Consider the following 21993-nt stretch of genomic DNA (forward strand, 5'->3'; position numbering starts at 1 on the left):
CATGGGGACAAAGAGTTTCAAACATGGATTTTGCCCAATGATTGATGAAGGGAAACAAAGAAGCACTTAACAATTCCAACCAAGATATACTAATCTCAGTAATCAATTAGCATGAATTAAATGCATCATTAAGAAAATTAATTAAACTCCAAAAGAATTTGGGACAATAATTTGTGGTTGTGGTGATGGGATATAGTCTAGGCCAGGGGGGGGAATTATTCTAATTTTTAGGGGATGTAGACTAAGTTACCAAAAATGAAGCATAGATTTTGGTAGAAGCAATATATATTTTTTAATCAATAAAAATTAAAGATATTATCAAAAGATTTATAATAATTTATATATTTTATTCATTTAACTAATTGAATTACATCACATGATCGGTAGAAGCTATATATGATTATGAGAAATAGGCTTTAGATTTTAGGGAATATAGGTATACGTAAAACAGCTGGAGATCAGGTTGGATACAAACATTTCGAGATTATGGCATGGGATGAGAGCACTGTTGAGTTGCCTTGGTATTCAAAATTCAAAGAAATCATAGAGTTTTGGTGCTAGCCGAGGATTGAGTGCGTGGTACTTGTAAAACCATTGGCATGAAATAGGAGTGGTGAAAAAGTAAGAAGGCATGCCACCCTAGAATTTGGAGAAGGGGAACACTTTGTATTAGTACAATACAACATTATCATTATGTGTGGGATTTTTTCAAAGGTATAAATCTTTAATTTATCTTTAAAACATCAATGTGTCAGTATTAACATTGTCATGTCAGACAATTATCTTTGTAAAACGTTTATTAATTGAAATAAAAAATGCTTATAAATAATAATTTAAAATATAAAATAATTACTATTTTTCATGTTACTATTTTATTCTATGAAAACAATTATTTCATTTTGGTGTACACATTTGTTATTTCTAATTTATCCTTTAACTACTTTTAAAATTCAAACACAATTACAATCACAAATAATTATTGTCTAATAATTTTTCAACGCGACAAGTCATTACAACTATATCTAACTTAAAGATAAATAGACAGTTAAGATACAAGGCACTTGTTTTTCAACTAGTTCTTTAAAAGGCATGTGTAATAGTATCATTTTGTGAACATTTTATGTTTTTTCTTGGCCTTTTGGACTCTATTTAAGCAAGAAAAATGTTTTTAAAAACTAAAATTGTTTTTGAACACTCATAACACATACTATTTGACATCTATGAGAGACTAGAGAAATATAAATATATTATGTAATATATGAAATTATTAATAAATGAAATTATAGGTGTCCAAATACTATTGTTTTTTTAAATTGATTTAATAGATATTAATATAATAATGCTATAATTTGAAAAGGATGAATTTATCTTTCTGGACATATGAAAGACTAGAGTCCATAATATAATTTTTTCAAGTACAATAATATCTATTTTTTTTTTGTTGATATAAGAAGAATTACCATTTATTTTAAATATTATATTAATATTTCTCATTTTTCTTTATTTTTTTTATCATGTCATAAATTTTATCATAATTATATTTTTTTAATTATTTTTTCTCTCTCTAAATATTAAATAACTTTTTGGTGTTCATCAAATATTATTCTTCTGGATTTTACAATATGAAATCCTAGATTTGCTTACTTTTGATGTAAGTGTAAGAGGTTCTTTGTTAGAGTAGGTAAGTAAGAAAAGAAAAAAGTGGGATTGGAAATTTGGCAGAGTTTGGAGAGTGATTAGGAGGCAAGGAACGTGAGTGGGTTGTGCTACTGCTACGAGATGATAGTGGGTTTGATGATGATGACTCACGCCGGCAGCTTTTACCCCTCTCTCCCTCTCTCTCTACCTCTCAAACCCTAATTGGCAGTTGGGCACGCCTGCTCCCACCCATCTAATACTCGTAATTCCTCTCTCTATATATTTTTTTGTGTTTAATTTATTTTTCTTCTTTCTCTCTAAAAAAGAATGAAAAGCTAGCCCACTATCTCTTCCCCCTTGCTTTTTCTCACACTTTCTTAATTTTTCATCTTTTGTCAGAGAGAATTATATTCTAAGCATCACCTAGCTAGTCCAAGACCCTACTTGATTTTTCAAGCTATGGACCAACATGCTCACCTCAGTCAATCCTCCATCCTCTCCCAATAAAAAGAATTACCTAGCATAATAATCCCAACCCCACTTCCATTCCCACGCACGTCGATTACTCAAACAAAAAAGGCAAACCAATCCAAATTATACCGTACCATAAAATTGAAATACATATAAAATAAATCATAAAAACGCTTTTTTAGTAAAATCAAATTAACCTTAAATAAAAAAAATTTAAGTATAACTTCGAATTAAAGATTAATGTTGGAATTAAAGATTAATCTCGTAAAAATACCAATATAATAAAAATATCGATATCCTTAGAGAAGAAAAAAAAGTTATCAATCTTGTAAGTTAACCAAGTTGATTAAATATAATTTTGTTTCCATCTAAGGTTGGGTGACACCTAAAGTCCTAAACCCCTTCACCACTACTATCTACTTTTTATATATATTTAGAAGAAAAAAATTAACCTAGTCTGATAAGGTAAGTAGAATCTAACTAAATTGACCAAGTTGTTCCCCCAATCATTCCTCAACAGTGCCCCAATTCCCACTGTTAAAAACACGTTTGGTCGTGAGCTCATGCTGAGAAGCAGCTACCTAAGAGAGACTCACTCACTCACATTTGTTTATTTGATGTAGGTTAAATGGATACCTTGTTTAGACTAGTAAGTTTTCATCAACAACAACAACCCGATCCCTCCCTCAACTCCACGACCAGCAGAACCTCCAGCAGCTCCAGATCCTCCAGACAAAACTACTACCCTTATTCTTCCTATCAAGAAGAAGAAGAATGCTTCAACTTTTACATGGATGAAGAAGACTTATCCTCGTCTTCTTCCAAATACTACTACCCTTACCAACCCCATCACCAACAACAACAACAACAACAACACAACGTATCCAACATTTCTACAAACACCTTCAGCACCACCCCCAACACCGATTACTCCTACTCCTTCTCCCCCACCCCACAAGTTCAAGACTTCAACTTCGAATTCTCCCCCAACTGGTCCCACAACCTCCTCCTGGAATCCGCACGCGCCGTCGCCGACAACAACTCCACGCGCCTCCATCACCTCCTCTGGATGCTCAACGAGCTCAGCTCCCCCTACGGCGACACCGACCAAAAACTTGCCGCGTATTTCCTCCAAGCCCTGTTCAGCCGCGTCACCGAAGCCGGCGACCGAACCTACGGAACCTTAGCCTCGGCGTCCGAGAAAACATGCTCTTTCGAGTCAACAAGAAAAACGGTCCTGAAATTCCAAGAAGTTAGCCCTTGGACTACCTTCGGACACGTGGCATCCAATGGCGCCATCTTGGAAGCCTTGGAGGGAAACCCCAAATTGCACATACTAGACATCAGCAACACTTATTGCACCCAGTGGCCAACGCTTCTGGAAGCGTTGGCCACACGGAGCGATGAAACACCGCATCTGCGCTTGACCACCGTTGTCACGGGTAGAACGAGTAATTCCGTTCAGCGCGTAATGAAGGAAATCGGAACGCGGATGGAGAAATTCGCGAGGCTCATGGGCGTTCCGTTTAAGTTCAACGTCATTCATCATTACGGAGATCTCTCCGAGTTCAATTTCAACGAACTTGATATCAAAGAGGATGAAGCTTTGGCTGTGAATTGTGTGAACAGGCTGCATTCGGTTTCCGCCGTAGGAAACAACCGCGACGCGTTGATATCGTCGTTGCAAGCGTTGCAGCCGCGGATTGTGACGGTGGTGGAGGAGGAGGCTGATTTGGACGTTGGGATCGACGGTTACGAGTTCGTGAAAGGCTTTGAGGAATGTTTGAGGTGGTTTAGGGTTTACTTCGATGCTTTGGACGAGAGTTTTGTGAAGACGAGCAACGAGAGGCTGATGCTGGAGCGAGCGGCAGGGAGGGCGGTGGTGGACCTGGTGGCGTGCTCGACGGCGGAGTCCGTGGAGCGCCGCGAGACGGCGGCGCGGTGGGTGGCGAGGCTTCACAACGGAGGGCTGAAGGCGGCGCCGTTTAGCGAGGAGGTTTGTGACGACGTGAGGGCGCTGTTGAGGAGGTACAGGGAAGGGTGGTCGATGGCGGCGTGCTCCGATGCCGGAATATTCCTCTCGTGGAAGGACACGCCGGTGGTGTGGGCCAGTGCATGGAGGCCATAACGATCGTATCGTAATAGTATCATGTGGCTTTGACATGGGTGAATGCCTCGCACGTGTTCTCGGTTTTTTTGGCACGTGCGGAAGGATATATATTGATGGAGTTTTTTTTTTTTCTTTTCAGTATTATTAATTATTGGGCTTTATTTCCTATTTTGTTCTTTTGGTTAAATATATATAAGTTTGGTAAGACACCGGGATTCATGGGCGTTGGCTTGTGTTGAAAAAGGAACTAAGTAAATTATTTTTTTGTTAACATTTTATGATTGATTTTTTTTTTGTTTACCAAAGAATAGCCTGTGGCTTTGGATCGATATTTGTATGAACTATATATTTATATAAAGTAATTGATTGACATGTTTTTGTTTCAATGTATGTATATGTTTGTATCATCCATCAAGTGTCATGAAAATTATTTGAACATTAAATAATTAATAATGTATGCAAAATTGTGTGTGTTTTTATCTTTATTTGCACTTATTTTTTATTCACTACTATTTTAAAAATATTCTCTCTCAAAATCAAAAAAGATGCCAATTGAAACAAAAGTTACAGTAAAGAAAACATTTCAGAAAATTAATTATTAGTTGGGACAAGACATCGCCACTTTTAGCATGATAATATTTAACTTGCTTTATGAAACATGTTGTTCATATTTCACATTCGTTCATATATAGTTTCGCCCCAAGTTTTATCATTTTCATTGTTTACTCTGATGGTTTTAAAATATTAGTAAGTTTAAAGAAAAATTACTTTGTTTACTTTTAATATCGGAAACCACTAGTATATTCTATAATGGACGTAAGATATTGAAGCTTATTGACTTAGTTCAGGTAGCGTTTTCCTTACAGGTGGTTCTGGTCCCAATTTGACCAGAGATAAGGTGCATAATTGTTTGTGTCCTTAGCTAACTGCAAAACCTACTTGAGCTGGCCAATTGCTCTTATTATCTTGTATTTTGACAACATTCAATATCATTTTTTAGTGATTTGTCTTATCCCGCCATAATGATTTAAATTTTTCTTTCCACAGATGCCTCCAAAATAAAACTGAGTTTGGTTTGTGTTGCGTCAATACGATATATATATATGATTATACTAGTATAATCTTCAAGGATATTAGGAGTTTAATAAATAATCAAAGTTTGGGATTTGGGGACCACCAAATCTTAGGAAGTAGCACGGCCACCGCGACTTAGGTTATACTTTGGGGAATCCATTAAAAGGCGTACAGTGATTAGTGGCTTTAAGGGTTTTAGTGGGCAGCACGTTATGTCTGAGATGCATGGCCTTCTTTTTCTTTTTTCCATTCTTCCCCATTTTCTATACTCAAAGTCTAAAGTATATCATCTTTATATTTGACAAACATTTCAGCTTTTACCCTCTTATGCCCCCCACACATAAACCTGACCCTTTTTTCATGAAGGCAAGGGTTCATATATAGGAGGTATCTTGTGCTCATGAAAGCCAATCTATTCTAAGTACATAAACAATGAAAAATATATGTATATATTAATATTGTTGGGTTCATCTTTTTAGGTTTGTGTATCTTATTAAACTTATATGATGGTACTTGCCCCCTCCAACTTATAACATATCAACTATCCTCCCTTTTGCACCCTTTTCCTCTTTGAGTTATAAAGAATTGTAGATGCTTTCGTTCAGTGTTTACTTAAAGAGAGTTTGATGCTGGCCCATACCTTCTGCATGTTTAAGCTTTAGTCTCCTTTTCTAAAGAATTGACAACGACCAGCTTACGCCTCTTTTGTGTTTCTATGGGACCAGGTTCAAGTAGAAAGCTAACTTAAGCTTAATTTCCAACTCATAGTACTTCAGGATTTTGTCCCTCTGTCTTTATTTTCCATTTTGAAACAAAACCCCTATAGTTCTTTTTTTTTTTGTTACATAAATTTAGAGGGAGGAGATGATATTCCGATCTAAGGTGGAAAATTCTTCAGGCTCAAAACACTTATAAAAGTATTTATATTTACATCACTTTAAAAAAAAACGAATGAAGATTTAAACCTACAATATGTTAAATGTAAAATCTTGTTTTGTTTCATTCTACCAGCTCCTTGAAGCTATATATGTTTTCTTTCCGACAATAATAGAATACTTTTATATTGCTAATTCAATAATAGAACAGCTCAGCAATAATGAACAAGAAAGAAATTAGGGATAAAACTCGGACTTAAAAAAAAAGGTGGAGGGTTGGGATTTGTGACTTCCAATTGAAAATATATTGATGTGACATATCTTGCTGATTTTTGGATCACATTGGAATCCTTGCGTAGCTATGGCTTTATGTAGTTGAAGAGCCCACAACAGATCTAGGGTATGTTACTTGGAAAACACCCTACTTGCTACCCATAACTAGGCCCACTATAAGGCCTGCCTAAAATCACCTCAGCATATCTTAGTTTAACAAAACTTGGCCCAAATTTCTTTTGGACAAGAGAAATAAATCAATAATTTGTTTGCAGAACTGGTCACCAATAATAGAACATAATATGGCACCCAAATAAAACAAAATTATATAATCATTAATATTTATATTTGTTTGTAGAAAAATATTAAGCAGATCTGAACTCAAATTGTTTAAATAAAGAAAAGCTCGACCCGAACCTTGGATTGCTGATGACAATCTCTGTTTCCAACTTCTTTATGAGCAATAAAAATAAATAGCTTCTTTGATGTTATTAGGTCAAATTACACCTTTCATTCCCTATGTTTATTTAAAATCTCGGTTTATTTTTTATTCACCCCTCAATTTGATCCACACTATCAATTTTTAGTTGCCACATTTTCCTTTCACTCGAGTTAAAAAATATTTTTTATACTAATAAAAATCACTACAATTAATAGAAAGAAAGATACTACGGAATCTAGTCCACTTTATTGAAAAAAAAAGAAGAAAGAAAGAAAGACGTTACAACAAAAAAAAAAGTGAAAAAAATACCAAATAAAAGAGAGAAAAAAAGATAGAATTAAGCTGAATCTTTAAATAAATACATTGATCCTCATCCCACCTCCAAATAATAAACATAAAAGACTAAGGTTATATTTGACCTAATTTGTATGGCTCTAAAAAAAATTTAAAGTTAAAACTTGAAATAAGAACTTTAAAAATATAGTAAAAATTATTTGATAAATTTAGTTTAAAAGTTCTTTTAAAATTAAAATTTTTATTTTCTTTTTTCCACATAGATTACTTCAAGATGAAAAAGACAGGTTAATATGCACAGTTTATTTTTAAAAGATATTTCAGATAACTTTAAAAAAACTATTTTTTCCTTCTTTTCTTTTTATATTAAAAATAAGCTCCTTTAATTTTTGAAAAGAAATTTTCAGAATGTGTTCGATTCAACTTCTTTATTTAAGGCAATGAGAAGTTAAATTAACAAACTAAGCTAAACACTAGCCGAAGGTGTAATTTGGCCTTTTTTTAATTTGAGTTTTGTCAACCAGATTTTGTCAAATCAAAACGTGTTCTTATAATCTTATGAATCTCGAGAAAACTACCATACATTGAACATCCCTACTGCAATTTAAGCAACTGCAGAAAGAATAGCTGGTCAACCCAAATAATAAAAAGTCAACATACAGTAACACAACAGAATCACACACACAACTAACTACACATAAGGTCATAACGTAGCTGATCAACAATGCTAGATTATTATAGTTAAAAAATTCTTAGCAAAATCCATATCAGTGGATAATCTTTCTCTGTCTACATAGGCTCCCTCGAACTAATTTCCTTTCCTTTAATTGAAAGATGTCAAGTGCACTGCATGTTCTTGAGACTGAATTTCTATGTCCAAGACCTCAAAAGAGTGAGTGGACTTTCTATCAAGTATATGCAACTTGGTAAGATGTATAATGGATCTTCTTTTATGACAAGCTAAAAGTTATACACATGACATGGGACATAGATATAATACAATCTAAATATGAAAATATAATAAATGCAAAATATTTAGGACACATAAATGACTGTAGAATATTGTAGACATAATAAAACACTATCATTTATCTAATCTAGTATTTTCATTTGTACTCATAAAAATTCAAAAAAATAAAATAAAATTATAAAATGTAGTCTAAGAGTATCTGAAATAAATATCTGTAAGAGAAGTGATAGTAACACACTCTCTACCCTGACATACATATAAATAAATAAAACATATAAAAATACAAATAAACAAATTCGTATGGGTAAAAAGTTCACATTCACTTCACTATTATCAAATAAAATTTATTAAAAACATATCCGACTTAAAACAAGACCATTAAAGTTTACAAAAGAAATTGTGTTAAATTAGTAAGGTAAAATAAAATAAAATAACATCATGCAATTAAAATAAAACTCATCCCCAATGTCACATCCTACCACAGAACATTGTGTCCCAGCGTCCTCTAGCGCACGAGGTTCTTTAAAGTCATTCATCTAGTTGTTTGCTTCCATGAATACAAGGTTCAAGATCATCACAGGATCCAAACACAAATATTACACAAGGAGTGAGTTATCACTTTTCTAAAAAAAATACAAATAAACAAAGACATGATCAAAATAAATTATAGAAGTATTTATAACATAGCTCCACTTAATACAATCCACGTCATTTTATCACTATCATTTAAAATTTATTTTTCAATCATCAATCACATTACACATGAATTACACACTCGGGTCAAGACGTAATAAAATTCATCAATTTCATAATAAATAATTAGCAGGCATTGTGCAATAATTATACTAGACTCAAGTCTATATGCAATGTGATATCATGTCAGTGAAAAATCACACACACCACACAATGGATATGTGAGGTCACTCTCACTAAGTAAAATCATAAGGTGACCAGTCAGGGTCATTCTATTTTGTGAGAATGCTCTAACTATATGTGATCAACATAGGTTTAAAGGAGCACTTAAACCAAATGTTTTTATCCCTAAGGCCTAGACTCCGAAGAATTTATTAGGTCCAACCCCTAAAATAATTTTTGCACGCAGACACTGCTCATGAATTATACAATACCAACGACCTCACACTCGTGTTTCAAATACGTTTAACACATTGCACTATAATTTAACACTTTAAGTTCCTAACTAGGAATCCTACACATTCACTTTAACACTGTGCATAAACATTTTTCTCGAGATAAACACCAGTTGGGTTATTGTATAATTCACAGCTCACAACACAAGTATTGTCACATCAAGTGTTAACCACTCACTTATACCACTCACTTATTCACAACCAAATTTCATGTCCACAATTTTAACATCTCACAATGTCACAATACACCATCACATGTTTACGTGTATATCGAAAATTAACACATATTCAACTTTACACTTATACTCAATCTTAATAACAATGTTATAATCTCAAAGCAACATGTTATCCCACAATTCATCAAATATTCAATTTATCACTTATACACAATTGCAATCACAATTTTGTGATCCCAATATAACTATTTATCATGCTAATCTTATAGAAAACACAAACAAATTATACAAACATGTTTCTCACAACACGGGGAATAAAACCCCTCAACACAATTTTACATAATCATATAGGAAGAATTACAATACAATAAACATCATAAAATAAATCTCAATTTGATCCTCTAAGGAACCCTACATATGCTCATTCTAACCCCAATTACGATAAATTTATCCCTTACCTCTAAGCGGGCTCACGGGTGTAGGCTGGTACTGACAGGGGCATCTCTAGCAGTTCCGTGAGACTCCTGGAGTTTTTTTTTCTAATTGTTCTATTAGGATTTCCAAGTGTTTCAAAAAAGGAAAAGAGATTATAGCATTCATTTCACTGTCAACGTGCAAGACTAATTTCTCTCTGCAAAAACATCATTTCGCAAATCTCAACGTTGAGAATGTGCGAAAATGAATTCCAAAGGTGGTGTCCAAATTTCACGACTATCCAAATGGTTAATGAGTCTCGGATCATAGTTTTACTGTGACAGGTTTGGATGTATGCAGGAAAAAAGAAAGCTCAGTACAAGGGATATTTCTTCCACCATAGACATTATCTCAAAAATCCCAACGGTGGTTGTGTGTGAAAATAAGTTCCGAACCTCGTGTTCAAATTTCACGACAATCCAACAATTAACGAGTTCGGAATCGTTGTTTTACTGAGACAAGTTTGAGTGTATACGGGAAAAAGAGAGGATTTTGGAAAAGGAAGAAAAAAAAACTGAGAAGAAGAGAGAGCGTAGAGACATGCTGTAAATGTAAAAAGTGACCTAAGTGACCTATTACGTCTCTATTTATAGCTAGGATACTCTGGGTCTATTATTTACTCTATTTTTTTTATTTTATCATTTTATTTACCTTAAAACTATTATTTTAATTAATAAAACTATTTCTCTTATTTATGTCATTACAAAAAACTCATTATTTTTCTAAAATTCTATTTATTTTAAATAAACTCATTTTTAATTTATTTTACGAAAAAGGAGATGTTACACTCTCTAATATCCTCTTTTTAAGACCCTCTATTATTTGTTAAAATATATTGAAAACTATAAAATCATGAGACTCATTAAATTAATAAAATCTACAAAATTTTGTGATCTCCAATAAATTTTAGTCAATTGTAGAGAATATATTAAAGAGTGTGTTGGAGTGAGAGTTACTATCATTTCTCATATTTGTAAAGTCTGAAGAATCAGTACTTCTTTGATGACCACAAATGCACAACAATGTTTATAAAAAACAAATGTACAACAAGAATTACTTGAATGTGCTCCACCCGAGGCAGCCTCCATTTTCTATGCCAATAGATAGAAACTCTTGACCACAATGGTAATCCAGAACTGTACTCCAGTGCTTGATCAGTAGGTCCTTCCACTATCAAAGGCAACCAAACATATCTCGAGTCCCTTAAGTCAGCTGGATTCCATCTATCAGCCATGAAAATAAATGAACCCGGGAACCCAGGCAGAGGAAGCACAAAAGTGCTTTGAGCAAGAAAGGTAACAATTTGAAACATTTTGTTCCCTCCAACACATGGATTTCCCATTGTTTCCCAAGGCCCCAGGATTGACTCAGCTGCATGAACCAGCGCTTCATTTGGGACCCATCCCGTGCAGCCTGATGTGATCATGTAATACGTGCCCTGGTGCTTGAACACAGGTGGTGCTTCTCTGCGCTGTCCCACAAAAAGTCTTCTCATGACAGGAATCACATTCAGATAATCTTCAGTCAGGGGTCCAATGTGTAGCACGTTGTTTTCTTCAGAAGAGTAGATAAGGTATGCCACACCATCCTCATCTTTGAAAACTGTCATATCCCTGCTTTCATATCTGTGGGGCCTTTGGCTACCAAGATATTCAAATGCACCATCAGGTGTATCACTAATTGCTTTGCCAACAGCAGCTTTTGTATAATTGGCATCGTCGATGTGCATCCACATCACATACTTTCTGGTTTTCTCGTTGTAAATTACTTTTGGCCTCTCAAGCACATTAGACTTGTACAGGTCATGGGTTACATTCGTTTCCTCAGCTGCCAATAGTACAATACCTCCATTTTTCCAGGTCCACAAGTCCTTAGAAGAATAGAAACCAACTCCTATGATGTCCACCTGATGGAAAGAAAGAGAGATAAACTCTAAGAGTTCTGTCACTAGGGTATGCAGCTACGTAAATAATGATGCTTCATTGCTTCGTTGAAAAAAAAATCCCTTGGAAGCTATTAGAAAATGAGATTATAAGTTATAACAGTAGGGCATAGGCTCATAACGTAGTAATAATATCAATACTATCACAAAACTGCCTTGAAAACAGTTACCTGTAAATCTTGCAGTAACCAAGAATATGCTAATGTTGGAGAAACAAGTTTACTTCATGTCCATAAAGTATGAGGATAGAAGAAAAAAAGCACAGATTAAAAGACAGTAGTATAATTGACAGTTGACATGGGACCAAAACATTCTGCAACAAACTCACTAGTTTTACCATATAGAATATATATAAAAAAATAAAAAATAAAAGAGTGTCCAAGTTATTTTGTTGCAGAAATGAAAGTTTTCCTAGGTCACTTCATATATGAACTTGCTATTGACATGTGGAAGGTCAAAAGGGCCAAAATCTTTTCCTTTATTATTTCTTTTAATATAATGCCATGTAAGTTCTTCTTGGACCTGTGTAAGAATTCAAAGGGATTGGAGAATTTAGGAGAAACAAGTTTTTGACGGATCATCAGCATTTCAGAAAACTTATGTCTTGGCAGTAAAAACATATTGTTCAGTAATAAGAAAAGAACCTATATTCAGTGGATTTCTAAGCTTTGATGGGACATGTGAGCTGTGAAGTATAATGAAAGTAATTGAGCCTGAGATCGGTGAAGAAAAGTTAGGCAAGTTTCAGCCATGGCAGAAGGTCTCATCTTGGGAAAGTACTTACTCATCATTGGATTCAGCCCAACTTTGTCAATCAAAGTTGAAGTGTATCCTCTCTCAAACAAGGTATATCATTCATTTGATAGGTGAAACTGGTTTACTGGAAGCTAAGACATTTTAGATCCCAACAAACCCTACTGTGAAACTTGCAGAAGATGATGGAAATACTCTTACAGATGCAAAACTGTTAAGAAAACTGGTTGGGAAACATAATTAACTTGCAGTCACACAAGCCTTGACAGAGCTTTCTCTCTTAGTGTGATGACTGGTGAGTCAGCTAACATCCTCCAAGGACAGCCAGTTGAGATGTTTTGCACACTTTGAGATCCAAATGGGGCTCCTAGGCAAGGCATATTTGATGGTGACTGTGTTCACCGTGAGGTGAAGGATTTGTCTGACACCATTTGGGCTGTGGTTCTATTGCCATGGAAGAGTAAGATTGTAAGAAACAGATAGTGACGCATTCCATTACAATATTTCTATGTCCATTCCTGTCATGTTGTTCATCAAAACTACAAAATGTCATCTCTGCTTTTTAAAAAGATATCATTATATTAAGGCCTAAATCTCTCAGTATGATCTTCTTTCTTTTGGTAGAAGCTATCAGCTAGTTATTATGTTAGTATTTGCATTTTATCCAAACTGAAAAGACTATATTAGCTATTTTGTTTTTATATATCCCCTTTTCATGGAGTAACAAGATTACAAGAATGTGGAAATATTATTCCAACATTAACATCTCAAGAACTAAATCGACATATGAAACAAATATAATTCCTCTGCCAAAGACTTCAATTAATAATGATGATAATAAGAATGTAAGAACTCAAGGTATATGAGTTATATAAATAGGCTGGGAGCATAAGAACACTTATTGAACAATAAGAACAGTTAAACACATGCCTAAGACTCTAAAAAGGTAGCTAGGGGCATAGAATGATCAATGCATATATGAAAGTCAAATGTGCATCGTTAATCTAGTCAATTCAGTAAATTTTTTCTCACTAGAAAATCATCTTATTGATTTCTTTTCTTTTTTTAATAAACAAAGGATGCCATGCAACAACAAGAAATTTGCACCAACATAAAAAGAAGCTAGCCATTGACAAATGGTAGACCAAACTCATAAAAGAAAAAGGAAAACGACAGATACTCAAACAACTGAGGGACTTTTTATTAATTTGCCTCCATCTCATCACTGTACAGTATAGTCGAATACACTTCTGAGGTTAATTCGAGAGTACATCAGCACCTTTCCACATTACAATTACTTTTCCACCCCTCTTATTTACAATGGCCTATTTATACCAAGTCCTATAACTACTTACATTCAATCAGTTAGTTAGTTACTAATTGTCCTATCCCTCCCTTGGCCCAATTTTATTTCTTATAAACATAGACCTGCTTGATAATCAGCCTGCTATCAACAACAATTAAATTTATTTGATGAAATAGAAAAAACTAAATAAACTCCCATAGCCATCAGGACAATTATTGACTAATGGTTAAAACAATAATAGTTTCAATTGAAATGACTTACCCGAGCAGATGCTCTCTTGTGAGCATGGTACGTGGGCCCATCTTTATATTCACCATACCAATAGTATGTTCTTGATCTTTCATCATATAGAATGCCCCGTCCATGAGCTTGAATAGGATTTCCATCAGTATCCAACCAAATTCTCCCAGGGTAGTAGTAATAACTACCATTTCCTGTGACCTTCATTGGATCAATAGCACTCTTGTTACCAGGGAAGAAAACATGTCTCAGTCGGGAATCTTCACTCATCAACCAGTGGGGTTACCTGCTTATGTCTGCATTTTGCTGCCCGAGGGGACCTCTTCCCCTTTGGTTGGAGTCGGATGATCTCCCCTTCCACTTGTTGGAGTTCACGTGACTGAGGATGATTAGTCACATGCAATGGCACTTCTCTACCTTCCTTGTGTTTGTGATGAATATTGGAATATAGATGAAACAAAAGCAAGCACCCTAACAAGCTCCATATCACAGCCGATGCAGAATAGCATCTGCTCCCTGCATAGCAACGTAAAGTAGTTGCTTTCCTGTATAGGTTCCTCATTCTCATTTTCTCTTCCTTTATATCTCCAAAATCATGCTGGAAATTGCAATTAACAAAATGAAACCCATTGAGACCCAATAACCCAATTAAAATATGTCACAAACATCTACTTTAAATGCAAGGAGTTATTAGAAAACCTGAAAATAGTAGTATATGTGTGTGCAAAAGGAAATTGGAACAGTTCCTATTTCTGCCTACAGACGTATAACTATATATTTCCATCATTAAGAGAGCCATAAGAAAGAAAGGAAAAAAAGATAGAGAAGAGTTTCTATTGTTCATAGCAAGTTCTTCAAGATTCAAGGCATCAACTTTAATCATGGATAAAAAGTTAGTATTTCAACCCATTATATTTGTGTGAAAGCTATGAATTCTCAAGATCCTTATTTGATGGTTCATACATAAAAAGTTTACCCACAATATCTATTTCGCCAGTGACAATAACATGTATCGTCTTCATTGCAAGATTAAATTGTAAGCAGTGCTAAAAGCCGATACCACACAAGCCACCCCTCCCATCTCTTACTCATTTCACTATCTTGCTTCTACATTAACTAACTTTAACATTAGACCTACAAATTAATCACAGTAAATTCATAATTTTAAACCTTAGAAGGTGAAAAGGGTAATACTAGCTGATTTTCCTATAAGAATCAGAGTACAATCCCCATGTATCAGAACAAAGAAGTGTTCTCCACATACTCGAATTGAAAAAATGAAGGAAAAAATAGTAAAAGAAAGGAATGATTAGAAGCTGTAAACCGAATTTAAGTGTGAGTGAAGTAGAGGAACACTCACTCATCACTGACCTGGTACAAGGCGAAGTATGGAATTAGCAAAACGACCAGACATGAGGTTGTTCTCTTCATCGTTAGAGATACATTAGGGTGAGTCGAGCATTTAGTGGTCCAAAAAGAAGGAAAATTGATAAGATGACGTTGTCGTTGGGAAGTTAACTTTGGGCGCAGTTTGGATCTGAGTTGGTGACGTTGACTTTACAACCACACAAACAGAAAGATGAAGCCCTTGTGTTAGTGCCTTTTGTCTTTAAGTAATAGAACAGCTATGTTATGTATGTATGGTTGGTTCTGTTCTGTTGTTCTTGCTACAGACCATGTTCACTTTCTCAATCATCGACGGAACTATGAATCTATGAACACTAGGTCCAACAAGTTCAATGAGACTCACAGTTTGCCACATCTCAGCATTTAATTTAAATTCACTGCGATCTCTAGTTTAAATTAATGCGCAGGACTCTATGACTCTATAGTCGATACTTTCATCAAATTGGATTAATATCTATTTCAGCTTGAAAGTAAATTTCAAGGACTGACATTTCGAGAAAGATAAAAATTAAAATTTAGATCTAAATGTTAAAAAAGTGTGACAAGGTGATCTTACAGTTAACTTTTCACTGTTAAGCTTCACGGTTTTTGCTTACTTAATGCTTTTGGACCAAATTATCACAAGAAATGTACATTTGTGCTACTTAATTATATAATTGAGCAGATGAGTGGATGAATTTATTTATCAGCCAAAGGTCGATGAACTAATTTGTTACTATGCATATCTTTTTTCTCTTTTTCCTCTTTTCCATTTTGCCCTCTGCCCTCCCCTTCCCCATCCACCTACCCACCCGCATCTGGAGAAACCCATAGTGGCGCGTGAGGCCGTCGACGACACTGCCAGTGGCGTCAAGTTCATTGCCACCAACTTTGACGAAACAATGTTTATAATGGAAACAGGAAGCTTAGACAAAAAGACATCTTCCCTGACAATTAAATGATATTAATTGAATAAGAGTAATCCTTGAATCACCTAAGAGTATTCACAAAAGTGCCAATATGCACTACTTGAATATATGCTCAAGAACACGGATGCTTGACCCAGTTGTGGATATAGAAAACTGGGGATAAAGGAATAGTACCACAAGCCTTGTTATTTCATCCCTCTTAATTTGTCACACAAGACAAGCTTTTTGATTTTAGACCAAGTCTAAGGTGATATAGAGGAGCTCATAATAAATAATATATTTCACGATTAATTGTCACGTATGTCATTTAATTAAGAAAGGAGAAAATGGATGTATGATGAGAATGAAGCAGAAAGGCTACATTTGTCCAAAAAGCATGAGAACTTACTTGCTGAATTGCTTCTTCAGTGCAGTATAACATCCCAACATAGACATTTGAAGAGAGGCCATTTGCATCCAAAGCCATTTTAATTGCAAGTGCCTATACACGCACAATGAACCATAAAAGCTTCGTTAGTTCAAGCACAAATTACCAATACACAATAAACCATAGAAGCTTCGTTAGTTAGCCGAAGTTGGTGGCGACGAACTGGGCACCACCAGCAGTGTCGTCAGCAGCCTCGCGCGCCACTATGGGTTCTCTATATGCGGGTGGGTTGGAAGGGGAAGGGAAGGGGGAGAGGGCATACAGGGAATAGAGGGAAAAAAGGAAAAAGAAATGCGAATTAGTGACAAATTTTTCCATAAAGTTTTAAGTGACAAATGAGTCCATTCTAGTCATGTGTCGTCTCCAATTGTATAGCTGCCAAGCAACACATATACACTCATCATGCATCATGAAATATGAACTAATTAAAATCTTTTAAGTAAGCATGGCAAACGAGGCGAGACCGGAACAAATATTGCATTTCCCACTCCCGCCTCATTTCCGCCGGGATTAAAAAATATGCACTCATCCGCGTTCCTGTTCGGAGTGGGATTTTCCGTCCCGCACACGTTAGTATTGATTAAAATTTTTTTTCAAAAAAAAGAGAAGAGAAAAATATTGTAACTTATTGAAAAAAAAGGGGCTAAAAGGCAATTATGTAGCAAAGAAAAAACAATAAAAAAACCAAATTCAAAATATGGGATCATTATCATAATTTAAAAAATTACTAAAACAAATCAATCAATTCAATTAAAATCATAAAATTTGAGTATTGCATGAGGAATTAATAACATGCATATTTAATTTCTCCCAAAATACAGTATCATCTAAATATATATGTCCCAACAATAAGTAGCGTATGATTTTGTTTAGCAAAAAAAGAGATACTAATATACTAGGTTGGTTGTCCTAACAATAAGTAACATATGATTCTGTTTAGCAAAAAAAGAGATACTAATATACTATGTTGGTTGTCCTTGAAGTTCTAATTCAACAACTTAAACATATTTTGTTCTTTCAAATTACATAATAAAAAAAGAAACAACTTAAACTGTTCAACAAATAAATGTTGATCATTCCTCTAAATTAGTGACACTAGGACCCATCGTTTTTAGCACTCCACAACCAACTTCTAGCACACATTAAAGCCTCTAAAGTAGTCCATTGAAGTTGACTAAGATGTGGGCTTAAAATTTGACCGCCGATGCTAAATGTGGATTTTGAAGCTACGGTAGATACCGAAATAACTAATATATCCTTAGCAATTGCTGAAGTGTTGGATACTTGACACCATTAAACTTCCATCACATCAAAATATCAAAGTCAACAGCTCTTGATAAAACCTCTTCTTCTAAATAGTGGTCCAACTCTACTTTAACATAAGAACTTCTAGCCCTTTGTTCCTTATAATAAATCTATCATACTCAGATAATGCATCACCAACAACTTTACTACCAATAACATCACCAACATTACAACCAAAAGAGTCTTTGTTCATTTTCATTTGGTAATCAAAAACTAAGTCATAACACAGTTGTTGAATGCATCTCACTTGAGTAAAAGAGTCATGTTCATACAATTTTTCATAATAATACTCAAGCAACTCCATCTTGTACCTAGGATCTAAAACAGTGGAAAATCCCATCACATTATGAATCACACCCCAATATTTATCAAATTTGATCATCATGTTTTTTGCCATTTGTTGAATCATTGGGTTAGAAGAGGTAATCCATTGTTTGATTGCCAACTTAATCTCACATATATTTTTTGGAAAATACAAATTAGCAGTTGGATGTTTAGTAAAAGAAAATAATTCAGTGATAGTATTGAACAACTTCAATCTCCCACTCACATCCTTTGCAAATTGTCACTGTAAAGTACTTGGAAAACAAGTATATTGAGACTCTTGTTGCTTTAATCGACAAAATACATCCTTATATCCTATGGAAATTTCAAGCATTTTGTAAGTTGAGTTCCACCTAGTTGGACAATCTAAGGCCAAATTCTTTGTGTAAGGGATTCTCAACTATTTAGCCATTTCCTCAAATTTTTCCTTCCTCTTAGGTGTTGTTGTCCAATATGCCACACTATCCCAAATCTTTTCTACACCTTCTTTCACCACTTCCAACCCATCTTTTACTATCAAGTTAAGGATGTGTGCACAACAATGCATGTGAAGTAAAGACCCATCCCTAAGCATACTACCTAAGTGCAATTTATCCTTAATTTTATCAATCATAGCATCATTTGTGGTACAATTATCTAGGGTGATAGTGGACACTTTTGTGTCAATATTCCAATCCATCAAACAGTCAATCAATACATTGCAAAGTCTATCACTTGTATGAGGAGCAAGAACATAAATGAACCTAACATAGAAATTGAGACATGATATAAAAAACAACCAAAAAAAGAGATATAATATAATCATATTCAATCATTTTATAAAATAAAAGGCCTAATAATATAAAAAAGTTCAAATCATTTTATTACCTCAAAATTTGACTTTGTAAGTTCCAATAACCATCAACTTAATGAGTTGTAATAGTCATATACCCCCTTTTCTGATTGGTTGAAGTCCACATGTCTGATGTAATGACCACTCTTCCATCAAGACTATCCAACAACTTCAAAGTTGTTGCTCATTCATTCTCATAGATTTTCATTATCTCTTTCTTAATTGTGTTTCTAGTAGGAACCTGAAACACGGGTTGGAGGGCAGCAGAGTATCTCCTAAAGCCAAGGTGGTCCATAATTGATAGTGGATACTCGTGCATAATAATTGCTTTTGCTAGCTCTCCCCTTGCACATTCTGCATCATAAGTTCCCGCACCCAACTCGTGCTTTCTTTGCACGACCTTAGGTGTAAGAAATGTTTATCCCTTCATCCCTCTCATAAAAATCTTGTACTGAACACAAATCTCATTATGCTGCCACAAATGCTTGGTTCCATTTTTTTTATTTTCCACCAAGAAGTTTCTTACAATACTTGCATTCAACCTTGTCCAAATCATTGGCTTTAATTTTTTTAAAATGCTACCAAATCTTACTTTTCAGCCTACATATTCCTCCTTGCGCCTCTACATTTTTAACTTCATCTTCATGAGGTGAAGGATTAGGATCAACATTAATAGGTGAAAGAGAAGGTGTAAGATCAGCTTGAACAGGTGAAGGAGTCTGATCAATTGGTGAAGGTGAAGGAGATTGATCAATTGGTGAAGGAATAGGACAAATTCCTTTCAGTGAAAAACTAATATCTTCCATTACTTTCCTGGAAAGAAAAAACACTAATATAATAAAAAGTTTTTCCAAACAAGAAGTAGTATGATAAATGCTAAAAGTAGTATGATAAACAAGTATATTTTTTAATTATACACCAGAATTAAGCTCCATTTTTTAATTTTTTAAATTATAATGAATTAAGCTTGGAATGGCTACCTGTAACACCTACCTTATTCTTTGTTTTCTCTAGCTATCTTACTCTTATTCTCATTTTCTTGGAATGTCTACCTTTACCACCTACCTTTATCAATTTAAGAACTTATTGTGAGTGCAAATATTTTAATTGAGCTTCACCATTGACTGAGAAACAAAAACCAATGCAACATGCAATATATGCAGTAAATTTGAGCAATAGCCCATTGATTCAACATTAACACCAATTAAATAAGAATGATTTAGTCTGGCTAATCGATATAAATACATTTTTCTTTTAGGAAATCAATCAATGAAAAAATCTGAAATTTATCTTATTTATCTTTTTATAATTTTTTCTAGTCTTTTATGGTGTTTTATTAGGATAAGAAGTGGAGTAGTTTTTTTAGCACTAACATGTTGTTTATGGCAATGTAAGGTAAACAAGGATAACTTTCCTCTTTTTGTAAACATGCTTACATACTCTTTATTTATATTCACTAGCAATATAACATAGCAATTAACCAAGGGAAGACACAACAAGAATATGTCTAGTTTTTTGTCTCTGTGTATGGATTTTTGACACCCCTTATATCATTTTAATATCTATTATTTACCTTTGCTGATAAAATCAACATGGTAGTAAACTAAATTAAATACACTTGATATGCAAACAACTACTTTAGCAAATGTTTTATAAGGAAGAAACAGTGAGGAAGAAAAAGTTTGAGAGGTAGAGGGATCAATGTATGCACACACCCACTATGATTATCATAACCTATGAGCAAAGGTTTTTTTATAAGATGATTGTCAATAAGCCAATATACATGTATTGTCCTATTATATTTATACAAGAATTTTGGCCATCATGAGTGTAATTGATCATGGCCCTATATGTAATTCTGGAACATTTTAGTGTTTCATAATTCAATGTTTTGACAATCTTACATATAGGATGATGAGTAACAAAACATATATACAACATTCAAATCAAATAAAGAAGGTAAATAAACAAGCTTACTTTCTTAAAGTAGCATATGCCTCAGCCTTTTCAAGGGGATATCCTGAGGAATAGAAATAAGTAGAGATTTGCACAAAAAAGGTCAAACACTTCAGCAATCTTAAACTCCAGTAAAAGCAAATGTTATCACATACATACAATACAATATAATAAATGTTTTACTGATACATGTTAATGAAACTTCTCACATACACAAAAAAATTCCATCAGTTGCTCCTGGTAAAAACTCCAGGAAAATGGAGTGTTTAGTTTGTTTTCCTTTTTATTTTTCATTAATATGTTTTCAGTAAAAAATACAAAAGTTTCACCTTGCTTTCATTCCCATATGTTGTCTTCACAAACGTTTGATCCTATTCCCTAGGTTGGATGCATTTTAATAAAAGCAATCACTTCAATAAACACATGAAACTTTATTCCAAACAAAACCACAAATATTGCTCTCCAAAATGTAAAGTTCAAGCAACTTTCTAGCTAGTGAAATTAGACTCTAATACGTTTCTGAATCTCAAACTTAATCTACTAGACAGAAAGATTCGTGAACGAATACAAACAAAGAAAAGAAAAGAAGTAAATTAGCAACATTCTAAATCAAATCAAATATTGAATGAACAAAATAATGTAGAAAAA

The 21993-nt window shown here is 34.2% G+C and overlaps 1 protein-coding gene and 1 pseudogene across 1 annotated transcript; one reads left to right on the forward strand and one right to left on the reverse strand.

The window, feature by feature from the left end:
* Positions 1–2588: 2588 nt before the first annotated feature.
* On the forward strand, positions 2589–4605 carry LOC114412481 (protein SHORT-ROOT-like). Its single transcript, XM_028376404.1, has one exon. The coding sequence runs from the start codon at positions 2738–2740 to the stop codon at positions 4235–4237; it is 1500 nt and encodes a 499-aa protein (XP_028232205.1). The 5' UTR covers positions 2589–2737; the 3' UTR covers positions 4238–4605.
* Positions 4606–10849: 6244 nt separating this feature from the next.
* Positions 10850–17392, reverse strand: LOC114412482 (annotated as a pseudogene).
* Positions 17393–21993: the final 4601 nt, after the last annotated feature.

The sequence above is a fragment of the Glycine soja genome, chromosome 5 (assembly GCF_004193775.1).
Source record: "Glycine soja cultivar W05 chromosome 5, ASM419377v2, whole genome shotgun sequence".
Classification (NCBI taxonomy): Eukaryota; Viridiplantae; Streptophyta; class Magnoliopsida; order Fabales; family Fabaceae; genus Glycine; species Glycine soja.

Coding starts and splice junctions, on each gene's coding strand:
- LOC114412481 (XM_028376404.1), top strand. CDS start 2,738: ATGGATACCTTGTTTAGACTAGTAAGTTTTCATCAACAACAACAACCC.